This window comes from Plectropomus leopardus, chromosome 13, assembly GCF_008729295.1.
Source record: "Plectropomus leopardus isolate mb chromosome 13, YSFRI_Pleo_2.0, whole genome shotgun sequence".
Classification (NCBI taxonomy): Eukaryota; Metazoa; Chordata; class Actinopteri; order Perciformes; family Serranidae; genus Plectropomus; species Plectropomus leopardus.
This window is the reverse complement of record NC_056475.1, coordinates 28,148,550-28,169,450: the sequence shown is the minus strand read 5'-3', so window position 1 is coordinate 28,169,450 and position 20,901 is coordinate 28,148,550. Positions and strand designations below refer to the sequence as shown.

The window sequence follows — 20,901 nt, the reverse complement described above, 5'->3', positions numbered from 1 at the left end:
GATGGTGTATGTGGGTTTGAGTCAAATAAACGAGAGTGTGCACATTCATGGCAATGAAGGAATATGTCACCTTTTACAATAGTGTGGCTCGTTGATGTTTTGGTAACCCTTTGAAAGCTGAGCTAATTTGCTTGATTTATTTCAAAAACATGGGAAAAATGCAAAGAGCAACATCAGACGAAATTAACCAGAATTAAGCAAAAAAAAAAAAAAAGTAAAAGAAAAATATCTAGAACACAGGAAATAAAAGAAAAGAAAGGTAAAAAAAAAAAAGAGAACAAATTGACCAGAAAAAACACTCAAAAAATAATAATTCTGTAAAATAATTTTAAAATAAATAATTATGATCATTATAGAAATTCATCATTATAGATTTTTTCCCCAGCTTTTAAAAAAAGGAAAATCCCCAAATTATTAGTTTCTTTCATTCTGTGAAACACTTACTGCCAAGTTGCTCATTGCTTTTTTCTTATGTTTTCAAAAGAAAGCAATATCAATTTTCTCAGATTTCAAAGGTTGAAATAATTGTTAAAGGCATCTGAATGCAGCAAAAGAAAAGTGATGTTGCTCCAGGTTTCAAAGTGGTTGTTGGACTTTATGGAGCTCTTAGGCACAGAGGAAGAAGACATAAGACTTTAGATATACACACAATACTTGTGAATAGAGAGATTACTGTTGGTTGTAATTGTTGGAATTTGCTTGTCCTCTCAGAAGCTTTCAGTCTCAGATTGATGTAGGAGGTGTCACCTTGAAGTGAAGTCTTGTCTTTTACTCTGGTTAAATGGATACATTTTCAACAGACCTATATTCTGTAAGCAAATAGAGAGATGATGTCTCATCTTTTTGATTTTTTTAAATCAATGTGATGCTTTGGCAGATGTATTGAACACATTAAAAAAAAAGAGGAAAAGAAAACCTTCAAGGTCCCACATCATAAGAGCTTTGCTGCCTGCGATAAGAAGCAGCCATCCAATATCACTCAACATCCTTTTTTCTGTCTTGTTTTCTCAGACATGGACCTGAGCCTGACTCCCACGGGGAAGGTTGTGAAGAGGGTCGGGCAAGCCTTGCCTGTGAGTGTGGAGAGGAGCCCCTCGGATGAAGCTAAAGAGTCATGGACAAAGGTAATGGTGCTGGGGTTAGTCGATCGGTTATAAGTGGCATCAAAATATAGAAGAAAAAGAAGGCCAAAGCTGACTGCAGAATGTCACTCTGAGCTGTTATACAGTGTGAACAGTAGCTGGATGCTGATGATTTCTTTTCCTTCAGCACATCAGGAGCTGGGCGGTCATGTCAAAGCGTTTATTTTACATGGTACCTGACAGAGAGCTCAGCTTAAACGGCAAAATTCATGAAGAAAAAAAGTGCTGCATTTAAAAGAAGGGATAGTCGATTTAGAAGTCTTCATAAAGGGAAACTATCATTCAAATGCATTTGCACAACAAAAAGTACAGTAGTAAAAGGGCTTAAAGTAGTCTCAGCTAGCAGGGAATGTTCCCACAGCATTGGCTAATGTTACCTACAAGTTGCAATATTGTTTTAAAGAAAGCATTTTAATCTAATGTTTAAAGAATGTTTAAAAGTTGTCTGTCATTTCAAATAATGTCCCTATGAGGTTAAAGGTTAAGGTTGCTGACTAAGACATAATGTTACAACTGCAACATTCAAAGGATGTTTTGTTGATGTTTTGTGAGCATAGAATGTTCTTTTATAAAATGTTCCAACAATGTTGTTAAAAAAACCATTTTAAACATTTTTTGATTCTTATAGAAAATGTTGCCCTAACATTTTAGAAGAACATTCTGGAAACCAAACGAAAATTTGACGCTGAAAATGTTACTGCATTGGTTGCGTTGTGCTAATCCCATAACTTTTTTAGAACCAAACATAAGAAATTATTCATTATATTGAATAGTTTGTAGTTTTTTAATAGTTTATTAATAGTATTTTTTAGTTTATGTAGAATAAACGTATACATTGATTTTGTTATGGATTGTTACTGAATATTTATTTAACATAAGATATTTATGTTTTGTAGCTGAATATTGATTGCATACTGTCAGATTGGGTCAAACAAAGTGGATCTGGGGACTAAATGTAAACTTGCTGTAAATGAAAAGTGTTATATTATGAAATGAGAGTAACAGCTGAACTTTGCTGTAGAACACACATGCTGACAGCGTGACTCTGGTTTCCAGAATGGAATTGCAGTGAAGGAGCCGAAGTTTGACAACTTGACCTATGCTGATGCAGGAGTCTATGTGTTAGAGGTTACTTTGCCTGGCCTCGTGAGACGTCAGAGCTTTGAACTGGTCGTAGAGGGTGAGTAAATGTGTGTGTGTATCATAGTAACTCCTCGGCTCTCTGTTATGAGTGGAACACTACACGTGTCGTACAGACTTCTTTTCATAATGTCTTTTTTTGTAAACCAGTCAGGGCTGAAGTGCAGGTATTTTCACATAAAAGATTTCAAATCTCAAAACTTGAAAAGATAACATATTAAAAAACAGCTTAAATGTGCACATAACATAACGTGTGTGTGTGTGTGTATGTGTATGTGATAAAATTATTCTGAACTAAACTATGATGTGTTCATCATGTGTGCATCAGGAAAGCCTGTGATCACCAGACTAAGCAAACAGCGTGCTGCTGATGCCAGCTACAAAGTTCTGACCTGCGAGGCGGAGGGAGTGCCAGAGCCCAGCTTCCAATGGAGCGTCAATGGCACAGACGTAAGTGTGTGTGTATTTTATTGTGCAACTGGTTAAACTGCTAACACGAGTATAAGTATTAACGAGTAACTAAACCCTCAAACTACTTTTTCAGTTAAAAAAACAGCATGCATATATATATGCATGCCCCCTGCTGCCCCCGCGACCCGACCCCAGATAAGCGGTAGAAAATGGATGGATGGACAACTAGAATCAGGGGTGTTCTCATATACTTCTATGTGAATATAGTGACAATTTCAGCAAATATTAGGTTATTTTAGTTACTAACTAATTAAGTTACTAACTGTAGCTTTGGGGCAAACATTTAAAAAAAATATGGCAACTCCCACACAAATAGCCTCACAATAAATGACAGAAATAAAAGTTTGCATTAAACAAACCAAAAGTAATTGCACACAGCTGCTGTCCTGTGACAATCATGTATCTCTAAATAGTCAGAGTTTTCAGCTGTGTTATCACAAGAAATAAGATGATAATTTCCTCAACTCTTAAAAGCCCACTTAATGCTTGAGTGTAAACCTGACATGATTTGCAGTAGGCAGTGACAGTGCACAATAACTAGATTTGTAATACTGCAGTGTCATGAATGTTTCAAAGAGGCCCTGGTCCTGATTTTTACAGATCAATGAAAATGCAAACAAGATGCACATTATGTTACACTGAGGGAGATTTAAGAAAGAATCGTTTTCTTTTTAATTAGCCAAACAAATCTGCAAGACAAGCTCTCCATACCGTGTTGGTGAGGTTCAGCCTCAGTGCAGAAAGTGATTCATTCTAATAAATAATGCACTTATCAAGATGTTGTGTGATGGAGTGCTGCAGGCCTCATCACGAGCAGGTAATGCTCTAACAACGAAGCAATATGTCTCTGTTGGATTGGTTTGGTAGTGAGGAACAGGATGTTTTGTGTTTACCTCTGCATTCAGAATGAGTTTGCTGTTTGGCGCTGACTGTGTCCCCTGAGTTGGCAGAGTTCAGCTCTCCTGATGTCGACATTTGCAGTGTTTTCTTTCCTATTCTGACTTCCCACCATCCCACAGTTTCCCACCTGTCTGTCAAGCAATACACTTGATATCCTGTGGAAATGAAACTTGGATCATGTGAAACTACACTGTAAAATCTGACAAGTTGAGCTTACTTACAATAATCTTGGAAAGTCGTTTTTCCTTGAAAAAGGAAAGTAAGTATAACTATAAATCTTAATGTATGTTTACTTTATATCTAACAGTTTATTTAGCTGTACATACTTAATTATGTGACCTTGTTGCAACTTAAAGGTAACAAGTGACATGACCTCATTCTTTCCAAATGTTAGCAACATCAGTAAATCATGTTAGTCTGGCTTAACTTGTCATTTTAAGTTGCAACAGTTTCACAAAATTAAGTATACATAACAAAATTTTATGTAAAATTGACAATTTGATATAAAGTTTACAGAAATTAAGATTAATAGGTGCATTTACTTAATTTTTTCAAGGCAATCTGTGTCCAAGATTTTTGTTAAGTAAAATCAACTTTTCTTTTGGAGTGTGAAAAGGAAGCAGGTGTGCGTGCCATTCTTTCCCAAAAAATATGTTAGACGCTTCTTAATCCTATGAGTGTTCTTGTGCTTTGTCCAGGAGGAGAGTTCGTACACCAACGGCAAGGCTATCCACAAAATCACTGTGGTGCCCAGGGTGAATCTGACTGTCACCTGCAGCGTCATCAACAAGCTGGGAGAAGATACCAACACTATCAGTGTTGCCTCTGGTAAGTTAATGCCTGTTAACAGCTTGGTTGGTAGGCATTTTTTCCCCAGTTGTCGAAAATTAAAGAGGTGCAATAATGCTTCTAGCAGAGAACTAAAGTTATACATCTTTGAAGAGATAAATCATGTATTCCACTCTCTTTGCCTTTTGCCGTTTTGAGTCAATGTGTTTGGCTAATTTGACAGTATTAGATGAAAACTGAGACAAATTAGTCAAATTAAATTTGAGCTTAACTCTCCGTGCATTGCTCCTTAAAGTGTGGAATCACAGAAGTTTGCTGAGTGGTGACAGCTCCTCTCAGCCAATAACCTTGTTGACCATCTCCACATGAGCTCTTCTGCAGCTCAGCTCTGCAGGAAACAAACAGGCTGCTGGTGACTTGATGTTTGAGTTACTGCCAGTGTGGCTTCACAGTCAGAGGGAATCTCGCCAGCAGCTTTCGACTGCAGATTGATTGCCGGAGCCTCATTTTATTAATGACTGCTCATTATAGCACCACAGTTCTTGTTCGGCAACAAAAGACATTATGTGAGACAGGAGCGAAACAGCTCAAAACCTCTCAGCAGTTTGAGGGCGATCAAAGTTTCCTGGGTGCGAGCTAGCTTATCTTTTACGGTCAACGCAGAAGATGAGATAAAAATTCAACTATTGTCACAGTGCAGTTAGATCATTAAGGAATAAGCTAATGTGGGGGTTCATAGATGTGCAGATGAGAAATACATGGATCAGATCAGAAATCTAAACATACTTTTTTGGGCTGCACCCGAAAAACAAGTTGGGATGGAACTAGATGGCACTCAACTGGCACTCAGCTTGTGGTGCTGTGAGCATCACAACCTGAGTGCCATCTAGTTCCATTATATTGGAGAAAAGGCAGACATCTCTAGGGCTGATATATCCAACACTCAACAACTCACACCAACACAATTTGGTTTAATAAACAGCCTTAAAAGTACAAGGAATTTTTTTTTCTAATTTTGGGATAAACTGTACTTTCTTTGACAAGACTGTATAATTGTCATTTCCCCCATTTTCTTCAATTCACATAAACCTTTTTGTCAACAGCAGTGATTGGCTGAATATAAGTGTCACAGAATGTGCTTAAATGGAACATTTAACTGCGAGCAATGCACCAATTACTTTCGCTAATTACTTGCGTCTTCCTTACACTGTGCCCTCCACGGATACTGGAATGAAACAAAACAAAAAAGGGATTATTTAAGGAAAAGGTTGTCAAAGGCTTAACGCTACAGCGGTATAATTTTATGCATTCATTCTGTGCTATCGCCATTCCTCCTCATTCTCATCATCCTGTCTGTGATAATCATCCTCCCTTTGTCTCTCCACTATCTCCTGGGTCTGGCTGCATTTCTTATTTGTTGGGGTGCTGAACCTTACTCGCCTATTTTCCCTGCAGTCTAAGAGTCGCTGCCTGGCATGCGCTCTGAAAGCATGGTAAATTGTTGCTTTTAGGATGTATTGTTGCTTTCTTCTTCCCAAGGTACACTTTGTTTTTTGTGAGGTTGCACCTGGCCAGGCCTCTCTCACATTTTTATCAGTACAGAACAGCATATATATGTTTTGTTTGCTTTTTCTGTTTTTTTTTATGATTTCTAATTTATTTATGTTTGATTTCAGTTTTTAAGGAGGATAAACAGGAAAAAGGTAAGATTTTGTTTTCCTTTGACCTTATTGTTTACTTTCTAGACTTTTGCTTTCGGAAGTTTTGTTGAAGATTTATTTATTTTGAAAAATGCTAAGCTATTCTTAAAAGCAAAAACTTATTATTGTGGCAAATCTAATTAAACTTTTAACCTAGTGGATTTTGATTATGCACCCAATGCACCACTCTATCTTTGTGTATAAACTGACTCCACATTCATCATCAGTCCATCTTACCTGCAGATGACTCTGTGTCTGAACATGCACCCTCTCAGCTTTTCCATCCTCATTATTTTTTTGAACTACGTAGCTTCTGCAGAGGATTATGAAGAGTGCTTAATGATTCTTAAAGGACATACTCATGCACAAAGTAATTTCATCTACGCAGAGTGCTATTATTCATTCAAAGTGCTTTGTATTTAAAGTAAAATATGTGGTCTTGTAATAAAACATCTTTAGATTTACATAGTGTATTAAAAAGATGTCACTTCAGTGACTCAATATAGCTGATATACATTCATACAGTTAATTTTAAAACTGTGTAAGATGAGTTATTATGTTTCTGTCCATTGAATATTGATTTGTAGCTGCACACATCACCTCCCGTCGCCTGCTATTTTTAATTCCTGTAAACAAAGCAAACTCATTGTAACCTTGAGTTATACTTTAGTTACAAAGTGTCCGCCTACAAATTATGCATGACAGTAATGGTTTCACACACCTGCTATCTGCAAGCAGTGTCTGTCAGTCTCTGTAGCACCGCCTCCTTTAACCTGGTCAGAGTGATGAGTTAGGCTGAAACATTTAGTGCACTGAAGTGTCAACAACATCTTATCCCAACTTGTGAAATACTGCTGCTTTATGGGTGAACTTTCATATTTAATTATGATGCGTTAGGTATCCTCCTGCATCTATTGTGGACACTCCAGGACACTGTGTGATTTTACACTTCTTATATGCATTGTGTCTTTTGAAAATACATTTCCATTTTCATAGGAAATGTTTCTGCTCAGTACATTCATGAAGTATTTTTAAATACACTTACAACATAGGTAAAACACACTATTTCTTTGTGCAACAGAAGCAACTGGTTTGGTTTAGGCAACAAAAGACCGTGATTATGTTTTGAGGAGCAAAACCATGTTGTTATGTTAAAGGAACAAAAGCACTTGCGTAGATTTAAGAAAATAAAAGCATGTGTAGAGAACAAAAGGACATAGGTAGGTTTAGGGAACAAAACATTGTTAGGTGTAGGGAACAAAAGCACATGGTTAGGTTGTGGCAACAAAAGCACATGGTTAGGTTTAGGGAACAAAAGTATGGGTAGGGAACAAAAGTACATGGTTACATTTACGGAATAAAACTATGTTGTGAGGCTTAGGAAACAAATGTGCATGTTTAGGTTTAGTGAAACAAAAGCATGTGTAGGGAACAAAAGTACATTTTAGATTTAACAGACAAAAGCATGTTGTTAGGTCGCGGCAACAAAAGCACATGGTTAGAACAAAAGTATGTGTAGGGAACAAAATTACATGGTTAGGTTTATGGACTAAAACCACATTGTTAGCTTTAGGAAACAAAAGTACATTGTTTGGTTTAGGCAACAAAAGCATGTGGTTAGGTTTAGGGAACAAAAGAATGTGTAGGGAACAGAAGTACATGGTTAGGTTTATGGAATAAAAACACGTTGTTAGGTTTAGGAGACAAAAGCACATGGTTAGATTAAGAAATAAACACCTTCATTTGGCTCAGCATTCATATGGTGTGAGAAGTCTGGGGTTTATTGGACCCATCCACCCTATAGGGACTCTTCAGCTCTTTATATTACAGTAGCTGCTGGCGGCATTAGAAACTGCTACTGCTCGGTGCATATCATACAGCTGCAACAGATGCCTCTTTGCACCAATGCCCGAGGCCAACATCACTGACAAAGCAGCAGTATTTGACAAATTTGGAGTGAGAATGTTTCGGGTTTGAGTATTTGCTGAATGAATAGACGTGAATGTCAGTTAAAGAACAGTCAGCAGTTTCCTGACATGTATGCATTCTGTGGTCTTCCTGACACACTGATAATGTCTGTTTTATTAGAGAAACCCAACATCCACCATCTCCAAAATATCCAACATTCCATCATGTGCTGCTGATGTTTCCCGGAATATAAACAAAACTCTGTGTGGTATGTCATGTAGCTACAGTAACAACAAAAACAAGACCATAAACGTCAGACGAAGCAATTACACATTGATGCAGTGTCTTTTTTTTATTGCATCAGTATAAACCAGTGCATAAGAGACGAGTTTAAAAAAAGTGGTGGGATTTCAGTTCTGTTAAAATGTTGGTGTGGAGCATCACAGTGAATGATCTCCCTAGGACATGTCATGATTTTGGTGCCTGCGTTCTCATCACAGCCAAGTTGAAACACTCTTTGAATGAATTTCCTTTAGGTGCTCAGTTGTAAAGCTCCTCTGTGAGTGTGCGTTCGTGCGTGTGTGTGTGTGTGTGTGTGTGTGTGTGTGTGTGTGTGTGTGTGTGTGTGTGTGTGTTAGTGGTACAGCTGATGCTGAGCGCTGCTGTCTGTTGTCAGGCTCTCAGGAGGAATCAGAGGACCAGTCGAAGCTCATAGTGGGAGTGGTGGTAGGGCTCCTCATAGCTGCTGCCGTGGTGGGACTCATCTACTGGCTCTACATGAAGAACTCAAGGTAAAGAAACACACACTTGAGCACACACTCATGTGCAAACTCAAATGTCTACTGGAGGGTGAATTTAGAAGGTAGAAGGAAGGGAGGCAAGGGTTACAATCACAGTCTCTTCCAATAAATTAAACACACATTCCTGCAATGCCCTGAAATGATACACACGGAAGCCAAGAACGGCTGTGCTTGCAAATATTTTTGAGATGCTTTTATCTCAAGATGACAAGTTTATTATTTTGTCACCTGGAGAAAACAAGCTTTGTATCTCAAAATAATAACTTCATTATTATGTTATCTGGAAAAAAACGGGCGTCATTATCTTGTGATAAAGACACAATAAATACCTTATCACAAGAAAACAAAAATGTGTTTAATTTTGTGATCTTAATATACTGAGATAATTACAGAAAGATTTTTCCTACTATTAGGCTTCTTAAAATGTTTATTAAAGATCTGGAGTGCCATGCCAGCATACATAGATGATGTCTTGACAACAGATTTAAGCTGAAAATGTTAGATCAAGGACTACCTTTATTGATGTTATTGATCGCATCAGATGGTAATGGTAATAAAGTGGTAATACTGTTTTTTTGTATGCACGGAGCCTCTGGTGCGAACTAGAAGTGCAGAGTAGGCTGATCCTGACTGGTCGTCGATTTTGAGTCCCAAAAACCAGTCATAACATTTATAGGAAGTCCTTTATTCCCTTTGCCATTCAGGCAGTGAACAAAGAATAACTGTATTAGGGAAAACTACTATTGTGTAAGATGTGCTCTCTTACTATTTATATAATTTATTGCTCCTACCTGCCAGTTTGCATAGTTTTATCTTGTATATTGTGTTTTTAATGGTGTATCGTTTTATGTGTTTGCTCCCCATGAAACTCTGGTAGAAAGGAAGGCTGTTGCCTGAACAACAGGCTGTACTTCTGCATTTTTGGATTGCCCACCACCCATGCCACTACCGTGGTAGAGCTAGTAGAACTAGCATAACAGACCCCTCTCTCTCTCACTCTTAAACTCAGACCAAAATCCACTTAAGCAGTAAAACTAGGCTGATCTGATCAAATATAAATCAATATTATGTCACTTCTCTGCTTATATCTTGCCTAAAATGTTCTTACAAACACATTTTAGTGCCTGTTCAGCTGTAATAGCGAGATTTTGTGAACAGGAAGTGGACAGCATACGACTTCCTGCACAGTGAAAATGGAGACTGAAAAAACAATCAAACTGTAAACTAAGTAGCGCAGATCAAATATAAACCAAGAATCTGTTACTGACTAATATTTTCTGCCTCAAATGTTTTCAGAAACATATTTTAGCTTTTTGTTTGACTGTAATGTGAGATGGTTTGTGTACCCGACAGCCTCCATTGTTTTATATGGACCAGTTTGTGTCACTCACCAATGGGAGCGTTGAGTGGTCGGTTGCTGTGTGGTGCATTCTGGTAGTTGTAGTTTTTTTGCAAAAGTGAACACCATAGTCCTTTTTCATGTTTTCTGGGGTCATGTTGCACCAATTTTAAAAGTATTCCCGTCATTTTATATAGTTTTTTGTGAGGACCCTCTTTATTTCAATAAAATGCCTCTTTAATTCATGATTTTGAGACATGGCATTAAAAAGCTATAGCGTGTCTGTTGTTGGCTTTCGTAGATATGCAGCTTAGGATGCACAATCAGGTGAGAGGTTTTCAGAGCATGTACCAGTGCGAGATACAAAAAAAAGACAGCTGAAAATGTATAGCCTACGTTCATGCCATCATATAAATAGGAAGAGCTCCAGATAGGCGGCAGTGATGTGTGACTGTTGAAGAGATGAGTTTGCAGCCTGCTGTGGAGTGACGTCTGGAGCAGGTTGACAAGGTCACTCTGTGGTGCAGTGTGGTGCCTTATGCTTTATGATTCTGTCTTCAACACAGGCAGGGAAGTTGGAAAACTGGAGAGAAGGAGGTGGGAACATCTGAGGAGAGCAAGAAACTAGAGGAAAACAATCACACTGTTTAAGGCACTCAGGCTATACTACGTGGGATCAAAGAGGTAAGAGCTGTCACCTCTAAATATGCATGCATCATATCCACAGACAGGCAGAGTGAGCTGAAATCACATATCAGTTCAAGTTTAATTTAAAAAGTCAATGAACATGTGAGTGTACGTGCACATTATCAAGTATAATTCCAGTTTATTACAACAAATGAACTGCTGAGATCTCGACATGTGATACAACATACAATGTGATAGATGGTCAGACTAAGTAACCCTCTGGTACCCCTGTATAGGAGGCAATATATATCATTGCCTCCTATACAAAAATGACCCCTTCCCAAAACTGCCTTGAAAATGTTATATAGAAATACTATCTTTATTTTTTTATTAGTTAACCAACTTCCGTCCTAATCAGACATACAAAATATCCATTCATTTTTCGAATTTTAAACTCTTTAAATGCCAATTTCTTAGAAAAAAGCAACTGTTTTGTTTTTAACAAATTCCAAAAACACAGAAAATGAATAATTTTCCAAATACTAAATGCTTATTTGATTTTTGGTTGGTCGGGTTATCAGACTCTGGGATATGTCAGTGATTAGCAAAAAATTTCATTTTGGTGCGTTTTTTTTTTTTTTTTTTTTTTTAAGAGTTTTAAGCTTTTAGATTAAACAGGTTAGTCCACAGTTTTGGGGGGTAGAAAACAAAGAAAATGAATAAATAATAAAAAATGATAAAATAATTACCCAAGGGACTTACTCCCTGCTTTAGCCTTAATGTCAGACTTTCCCGTGTGAGGAGGAGCTGTTGTTGACATTTCGGGTCACTCACTTTCACCTTTACCTCCAATTTAAGTGCTATTTAGTGTTGTTCACACTTTAAGGTTTTTCACCCTTGACACAAAAATGTTTTTGTTTTGGAACCATCTTCACATCATTTGTTAATATATATTGGGACCAATTCAATCAATTACACACAATTTTGTGTTGCAGATATAGGCCCTTTCCTTCTTTCTTTCTTTCTTTCTTATCCTATTTATCATCTTTCAGGCCCTTCAGATTTCTCACAGGTTTAGATAACCTGGATAAAGTGTAGCCTGGTTCCACATCACCAGGGTGTTCAGTGATTCAGATCACTCTGATGTTGTGCTCGGCGGTGTCTGTGGTTGCTATACAACAGCTGCAGCCAATACGAGCTCTGTTGGTAAAATTACAGCGGATACATCATCTTCTGTGTCAGAAACAGAAAAACTGCCACAAAAGAGGCTGTGACTGATTAAACTGTTAGTTTATTTAAACCTGACTGATCTTAGCCCGGGGGCCAAGACGCATAGAACTCTGATTCATTCACGGAAACTCTGTGAACACACAGACGACAATGTTCATTTAAATTTTTAGAGTAGATATTAGATTTGTGAAAGATAGATAGATAGATAGATAGATAGATTTGTGAAGCCCTGCATAGGCTGGTTCTGTATTTATAAATCTCAGTTGTTTTCATAGATGGAATTAGATGTTAACTTTGCATAGCAAAACCTTTAAACATGCACCTGGAAAACATCATCAGCACACAAAATTCATTAAGTCTGTCGTAAGCCCAAAATACACAGTGCAATTAATGACTGTTCCAGACAAAACATGATCACTGTGAAGGCAACGTGGCGACATCTGTGGTTCTAAATCATGGGTCATGGCTCTAAATGATGATCCTATGTCGCACAGAGAGAGAGCTTCAAGGATGGCTGTTGTCATGGTTGTGCGATCAAAGACAACCTTGGATAAAATCTATCAGTGACAGAAATTTGGGATGACCATCTCACTGTGTGACTTCTGTTACGTCCTTCGTCTACTAACCAACCAACTGAAATGCAGCACGAAATGGCGCACTGATCACTCTCCTTTGACACCTTTGAGGTGGCAAGGAAGTTAGTAACAGCACTTAATCGAGGTCCATCTGATGCAATTATGGGATGTTGCATTTTGACAGTATTTTATGTGTGCGACCAATCGTGGGAGATTTAAAAGTAGCTAGCACCAGCAGTTCGCAGCTAATTTTGAGGAAAATTAAGCGGTGGTAAATATCCACAAATTGGAAAAACAATAAGGTCCTGGAGCCCAATATCCTCCGAAAAGATCAAGCTTTTCATATTTAAGAGGACTGATGGGCAGAACTGTTGTAATAAACTGGAACTATCCTTTGAAATGAACGTGAATGTGTGCAAGCTGTTTTTGTGGTTGTTATATATACACCTCTTACGCAAATAAAATAATAATGACTGTGTTGTCTCTATGGTCTCTTTGTGGAGGAAGCGGTTGAAAGCAGCCTTGCAACAAAAAAAAAACCCGCAGACTCCCAGTTGGCTGCTGACACACTCCATCAGGCTCCACATAAGCAGCAACAATCAGAGACATTTTCCGCCAAGTCCTGCCCACAGCCTGCTGTCCCACCTCACTGTTTGAAGTCTGCACTGAGGCCGCCTCGTGTTACTGTTTCTTTTTGTGTTTTTGTGTTCCTGGTGAATGCTTCCCGTTCTGTTTTGTTTGAGCAATTCTGCTCCGGCTGTGTGGTGGGCTCTTTTGCCCCGTTCTTTCTTCTTTTAGGATTTTTTTAAAATAATTGTTTGTTCTTGAATCTCTTCAAAGAATGTAAATCCCATGTACACTTTTTAAGGCCTGTATAATTACAATTATGCGTGTGCCCTGGCTGAGCATGCCAATGTTTCTTTTAACTGTTTGTTTGTTTTGTTTTTTTTTGTTTTTGTTTTTGTTTTACTTTTTTGTGTGCTGTGTGGAAAGCCTTTGTTTGGCTGTGCTCAGAGGAAAAAAAGACACTTCACTGCTAAACAACCCTACTGAAAGATAACCTCAACATCTCTTAACCTGCTGACTCATGTTCTGTGGTTTTCAAACACTGGCAAATCTGAAAATCTAGTTCATTGAAACCCATGACTAAAAGGAACTGGATGTACAATGAATGGTTTCTATACATGTGTCCCCCAAAAAATCCTATTTAATTTACATCTACACTAATTCCATTTGTGTGGATGTAAATTGGACACACACATTCAACCACTAATATTTTTTTTTGTAAATTACAGTAATTCCTCACGCTTTTTGTTACGCTTAAGAAAGATTTTCTTTATGTTGGTAATAATTTTAAATGAAAAGGCAAAAAAAAAAAAAAAAAGAGGAAAAATAAGAAAAGGAAAGCAATCCTCGGAAAAGTGCAACAACTTGTAAGAAATGCAAAAGTATGTTCTGCCATAACTTTTTTGCTGAGTTTGTTCACCTGTGATACAGTTTAACACACTACATTGTTGTCTTCATGTCTTCACCTGTCTGCGCTGCAGATCCTTTTTTTGTGTTTTTGATGTATTTATATTCTGTGTGCAACCTCCTTAGATGGCGATGCTGCAGCATGCACAGTATTTCTGTTTCTAAGCCCGCGTGGAAGGCATCATCATGTGTTGAGAATGTACTGTGTGCCAGAAGAGTTACATGAGAGTGAAGAAGGCTATACAGTGTCTGTGCTCATTCTCTGCTGTATTATTATGATGTTATTTTTAGCTCAGTGGTTTGAAGGATAACCAATACTGAAGTCAGTGGTGGAGACTGGCAAATTAGATTAGGTCATAAAGATGGTGGTTCTCTGGGTTTTTTTTTAATTATTTTTGCTCTGGTACATCCAACAATGCAACACCCCAAAGAGAAAAGGTTGATAAGACAGTTTTAGGAGGAATCATGAACCTTGCTTATAGTTCCGTTCTTAGTAAACCCTTTAAAACCTGAGCAAAGTGGCTGGATTTCTTTCAAAAACAAGTTATGAGTTACAAGCAAATTCCCTGAAATTTAGCAGAAATAAATTAAAAGAAATAAATAGATAAAATAACTAAAAATAAGAATTTAAAAAATAGATAAATGAATAAATAAATGAATAAATAAATAAACAGATATTCTGGACATTATGATGATTAACTTCTAATAATCCCCTAATCCACCCTTTTGGTTTTTTGTGTTTGTTTTTCAAAACTAATTTTCAGGTCATTTTCTTGTCACCTTTTCCTAATCTAATGAAATTTGTGGGACATCTCTTGTCTTGCCAAGTCGCTCATTGCCTTTTGAAAAGAAGTCAAAACAATTTGCTCAGGTTTTATATGCGTGCGAAAGGCGTCTGAACGCAGCAAAAGAATGCAGGTTTCAATGGTTTAACTTGGTTGTTCAGATCAACCCATGTTAATTTACTGAATTACATATTTATGGCGTTCTGATAAATAACATGACAAAAGAAGCATCAACCGCTCACCTCAACCATGTTTTCATTTTTCTGAGTGCATTATGACTATTGCGAAGCTTTATAATAAGTCTGAGTCGTCACCTGGCACAACACTTGTGGTAATTAAAGGCTGGACATTTGGAACTGGTTTTGCAGACTCCAATTATTTTCACCACCTGGCAGCAAAATAGAAATTCCAGAATTTTAAGTTGTTTAGAGCTTCAGATGCAGAAAGTGTTGGTTGGTCATAAAATACTTGACGTTACCTTGAAGGAAACATGCAGCAGTTCATCTTGTGATTGTCACTTGGATGCCAATTTTCTCAAACTGAAGATAGGGGCTGACATCACTTTTTTAAGTGCGTAGAAGTTACCAATGCAGCGCACTTCCCCTCCCAGCATCTTCAAAACAACGGTTATTTAAAATGTGGGATGGTTGTGAAACTGCATGACATTAAAGTTAGGTGAACATTTGAAGCACCGGCTCCGGTCCATTGTTTCCTCATGCCTTTTGTTCCTTTTTCAAATAATCAGGTCAGCAGTGAAACCAAAGATGGTGAGATGAGAAGGCCATAGTAGTGTTGTAAATACAGACTTTTGTTTTTGTACTGTTGTTGACAATAAAGTGTACATTTTGAAAAAAAAAAGTGATGTTTGTGGGTTTTTTGCAATAAATACTCACAAGATATAAACGCATATTTACATGCACAGACACATCTTAGTGTGCAGGTTTGAGTGTTCCTATCTGTAATTGTGTTTAAGCAGGTTTGTGTACCTTCTTGAAAAGTCAGTGTTGTGATATTTGTGCTCATCTAAAAACCTGTTGATATCCAAGTCTGCCATAATGTTTAAAAATAGTTTTTTTCTGACCAGAAATGAGGGCTTTTCTGCATGCATCTCTACTCCAGAGCCTTTCAAACTGTTTGCCAGTTGGTTTGTGTACAGTGTATCCATGACAACGCACAGAGCCGACTGTAAACAGACGAGAGCCCATGTGTCGAAAACTGCACCAAAAATCCCAATTGAGGTGCATATTCCGAATTTGCTGTATACAAATAATGCTCCTAAAACCTCAATAACACTAGTATATCCCACAAGAATTGATCCAAAAATGCTAAATTCAGATAATGGCCTATTTTGGAATAATTAAACGGAACATGCTCTTTATGTGACTCAAATTGAATTCAGAATATTGTCACGTTATAATAGGGGAACACTGGTGTGCATGAAGCCAGTGAGTCAGATTGAAATTGCTGTAATGGGTAATTTACTGCAATAAAGCATTTTTATGAAGCATTCTTAAAGAAGCCCTCGGACATGCTGACAGGAGGAGTCCAAATACCAAGCACTTTACATTATTGCGTCATTCCTGCTTCAATCATGCTGAGAAAAAACTATTTTAATGCTTAAGATCATTATGGCAATTACTGTACTACCCCGCTAACATCAAGGAGCAGTCTCAACCACTTAACTGCCATGACAACCATGCCATAAATGCAACATAATGAAGACCTGTTTTACTGACATGTAATGTTGGTCACAGGGCACGCAGATTCATGCATAATTTAAACCGCAGGGGGGTATAAACATACATAAGGGTCCAGTCCAAACCACTGGATGCCTTTGCTCACATAATCTAGATGCACTTGTTGTGTAGGTCAAGAGGTTTGGGGGGGGGGGGGTACTGTTGCTCATTGCCTTTTTCGCTCGATGTTTTTGAAACACATCGGACCAGTTTTCTCAGAGTTCAAAGGGTTAAATATTTGTCAGGCATCCGGGAGCGGCATAAGAAAGCTGATGTCGCTCCAGGTTTCAAAGGGTTATGGGAAATTGTGTTTTTGAATAAATGCATTTGTAATAGTAGGCTACCATTTCTTTCATCTTTGGGAATTTAGAGATCATCTAAATAATGAAACCAAATCAGAGCCACACCGCTGGGTGATACACAACAGGACATGCTGATGCTCCCTGCAGCAAAGTTATTTCTGCATACTGTGCCGCACACAAATTTATGTGCAAAAATTAACTCAATTCTCATCACAGCACTCAGCAAAAGGAGCTGAGATCAGACTTGGTGTCCTCTCCGGCCAGAGTAGACACACAGCCAGAACCACCACAGTGAGACCGTTTTGGCCTCTGGTTTTGGCTCAGTGTTTGGCACGCCCCAGCACAGAACCCACAGCGGCTCCAGCTAGAGTTGAGCCAGTTAGCCTCCAAAGTATCCAGCTGGATGGACACAAAGACACATATTTATCTGTGCCCCAGCCAGGATTTCTGAGGACCGGAGATATCTTGAATGTACAATATGCTGAGTCATTTCCACTTTTGTTGTGGACCCTGAACCAGAGAGCAGAGACTTTTAAAAACCCAACACGAAAGATAAATTGCACAACTATACCATGATTCCAGTGTTTCACATTGTGATGTAACCTTTCTCTCAGATCTTGGTGCTAATTAGCGTGTTTACGACTCTGTGCCATCACAATGTGACTTTGTTTGTGCCAAACGCAGGCCACTCAGCCGCGGGAGATGTGAGGGGTGGGAGGACGTCTGAGACTGAGCGTACCGAGTGTAGGAGGAGATGAGCTTCATCACTTTTGGTTCAGAGATTCACTGATTTCTTGATGCCACGTTTTTGGTTGTTGTTTTTTCTCTCATCCTTAAGCTGCTGCATCATTTGCATGTAATTCTGAGGCATTGTGTAAAAATGAAGAGGCAGAAACCCAGCACCCCCAGGAAGCAGTTATTTGATCAGACACATTCCTTGGATGATTTAGTTTGGCTCACTGTGGCAAAAAAAATAAAAATAAAAAATGACTGCCTCCTCTTGGTTTTGGCATTTCAATCCAGATATAATGTCCAAGGCATTTGCATCAGCTAATGTGTTTGTGGGGAATAAAATCTTATTTTTGATGCCTAAAAAAGAAAAGAAAGTAGGCCAGAGTTTGTTAGTGAGATGAGTTTTAACAATTCAAGTTTGTGAGCTGTGCTTAAAACTACAATAAGCAACTTTTATTTAATTTTGATGGGGTTTTTTTTAGGAAATAAAAAAATAACAAAAAACACTATTTTATTCATGTATTTATTTTTAACAGACCCCCCATTCTTTTTTTCATGTGTATTTTATTTTTTTATTTATTTTTTTAAGCCTAAATATAGGCCTCTGCCGAATGGCTGAGATGGATGTTCATAGTAATGGTTATACAAAAAAAAAATCTAATCATTTACTGTTACAATGCTGGTAACATGCTTACATTTACAGTGCTTTAGAGATGTATGTATACATTATACAGGGAGGGAGCGTTTGGTAAGCCTGGCTCTCGACAACGCAGAGGCACCTCTTCTATGGAGTTATATTTGTGACTCAATCCTGAGCGAGCAATTGGAGATTTGGAGCACAGAAAAATAGCACACAAATCAAATGTTGAGGAAAAATTAAATGTCAGCAAAAAAACCCTTCAGATTGAACAAACGATAAACTATTCTGTGCTCATTGCATGTTTGATCAATATGAACGTGCAACAACTACTCCTTTCACTCAGTTTCACTGTGTCCTCTCACAGACTCTTGCTCCGTGTGCAAGCAGTCAGCACAGTGCTCATTCTGCAGTCACTGAAGAGATCTACAGATAATATCACTGAACACCATCACATGATGAAATGTAGCTGATAATGATATAACTAACACTGAAGAAGTGTTAGGATAATTGAATTGTGAGTGTTTTGGCATCACACAAATCAGCAGTTTACTTATTTAGGACTTTTTTGTTCTGTTTTTTTTTTTTTAAGTTGACAGTACAATCACTGATGCACGGGTCAGGCCGCCCTCCGGCCGACGCATGAACATGTCATTAATCAAAGACCCGAACCCGAACCGCACACACTAAAACTGATAATAACACACGTTCGCTCTGTTTTTATCTCATATCCAGTAAATATTACAATGAACGTGTGTTTTCCGACATTCGTAGGAAGACAGCAATTTCTCACTCAACTTTTATGAGATCACATCTTCAGTATGATCTCGTGCGCACAGCCGATATCCTACAGAGGTTTGTTTATGTGATGATAGTGTATATTTAAAGCCTTTTCACTGTGGACACTGAGACGCTTCCATGATATTAAAACCCGCTGTTAAGTCTTCAGATTTGCAGAGGGAAATATTTTAACTGGACATTATGGTCGTAGAAATGAATCTAAATATATCGGACTTGAACAGATGTTGCTGCTCAGATGCAGAATAAGGCAGCGCAGCAGCTGATGATGAAGCTGCAGCTGTGTGACAGAGATGCAGAGGAGGAGGTTGTGGCACAATGGTTTTTAAAAAATTATTAGCAGCCTAAATAACTCAGAATGCTGCTTTGTCACTCTATAACCTGCGATATTTTTTTAATAAACTCGCCCGAACCTGCCGACCCGCACGGGGGGCACCTGCTGCGGGTTATCACTAACACACATTCTTACAGACAGGACGTGTGGTGTATAACTGTGCAGATAATAATGCAAGGGAATAAATTATAATTTTGATACCTAAATGAATTATATTTTAAAGGAATATTTCATGGAGTTTAAACCCACGCCAGTCACAATAACAGGCCTACTACAGGCGACCGGCTGTTAAACAATTTACAGAAGTTAATAAAGTATTCCTGTGTAGCTGCTTGAGAGACTTTAATTGACTTACGAGACAGTTTCCTGTCTTGTAAGGTTCCCTGGCTCCCTGTCAGTCTGACAGCTGATCAGCTGATCATCACGTCATCTGTTACTGACATCGCTTCAGATTGACGCTGTGGGATTTAAAGTTTCTCATTTCACAGCTTTACGTCCTCTCTCCCAGCATCTCCTCCTCGGCTCCTCCTCCTACATAGTTTGTTTAAAAAATGATTAAAATCTAACACTATAGTATGTGGCTAAAAAATTCTAAAAACATCAGCCCATAGTAGGTCTTGAAAAATGCATGAAATTGTCTTATTATACTATGTTGTTTGAAAATATTCGTTAAAAAAAGAAGTAGTAATATATAGTATAGTATGTGAATTAAAAAGAAAATCATAAAAAGTCATAGTATACTACACCATAAAAAATCGAAACATCATAGCATCATATGTCATCAAAAATAAAAAAATAAAAGTAATTGTATAGTATGTGCAGAAAAATGTCATAAAAAACAACAAGCTGCTTTTTGGACATGTCATATTTTGCCATTTTTGACATAATGTTTTGGGATGTTATTGCAACAGTATGCCATAGTGGCGAAAATGTCAAAATATGACATGGCCCAAAAAAAGCTGGAAAACACATAAAAAAAGCCTACCAAGACAAGCAATAGCATATCATGATGCTAAAAAAATCCCCAAACACCATAATATAGCATGTCGAAAAAAACGACCTTAAATATCATACTGTAGTATGGCCAAAAATGCCAAAATGTGACATGGCCAAAAAAACGCTGAAAACAACATAAAATAGCCTGCCCAGACCCGCCAAAGCAAAGAATGTTCCAAAAACGGCTAAAGACACCATTATATAGCATGTCGAAAAAATGAAAAAAAACATGCCATACTATCCTATGACGAAAAATGTCAAAATATGACCTGTCCAAAAAACAGCTGAGAAATACATAAAATAGCCTGCCGAGACACGCCATAGCATAGACTGTTGCAAAAATGGCCCAAAACACCATAATATAGTGTCACAGGGTGACTCTATGTGTGTGTGTGTGTGTGTGTGTGTGTGTGAGAGAAAGAGAGAGAGAGAGAGAAAGAAAGGGGAATGAGTGGATGTATGTGTGGCTGGCCTGGTGAACGCGCTG

The 20,901-nt window shown here is 38.0% G+C and overlaps 1 protein-coding gene across 2 annotated transcripts in view; it reads left to right on the top strand.

The window, feature by feature from the left end:
* alcama (activated leukocyte cell adhesion molecule a) overlaps window positions 1-14,438 on the top strand; it is a 110,314-nt gene extending 95,876 nt beyond the window's left edge. The window contains exons 9-16 of one of the 2 annotated variants that reach the window (XM_042498804.1): window positions 1,012-1,124; window positions 2,199-2,322; window positions 2,611-2,732; window positions 4,352-4,481; window positions 6,119-6,145; window positions 8,727-8,841; window positions 10,756-10,873; window positions 13,129-14,438. In XM_042498804.1, the coding sequence (XP_042354738.1) occupies window positions 1,012-1,124; window positions 2,199-2,322; window positions 2,611-2,732; window positions 4,352-4,481; window positions 6,119-6,145; window positions 8,727-8,841; window positions 10,756-10,840 (716 nt within the window). In that variant the 3' untranslated portion in view covers window positions 10,841-10,873; window positions 13,129-14,438. Of the gene's footprint in view, window positions 1-1,011; window positions 1,125-2,198; window positions 2,323-2,610; window positions 2,733-4,351; window positions 4,482-6,118; window positions 6,146-8,726; window positions 8,842-10,755; window positions 10,874-13,124 lie in introns of both variants that reach the window. The other variant, XM_042498803.1, reaches the window with a different exon arrangement.
* The last annotated feature ends 6,463 nt before the right edge of the window (window positions 14,439-20,901 follow it).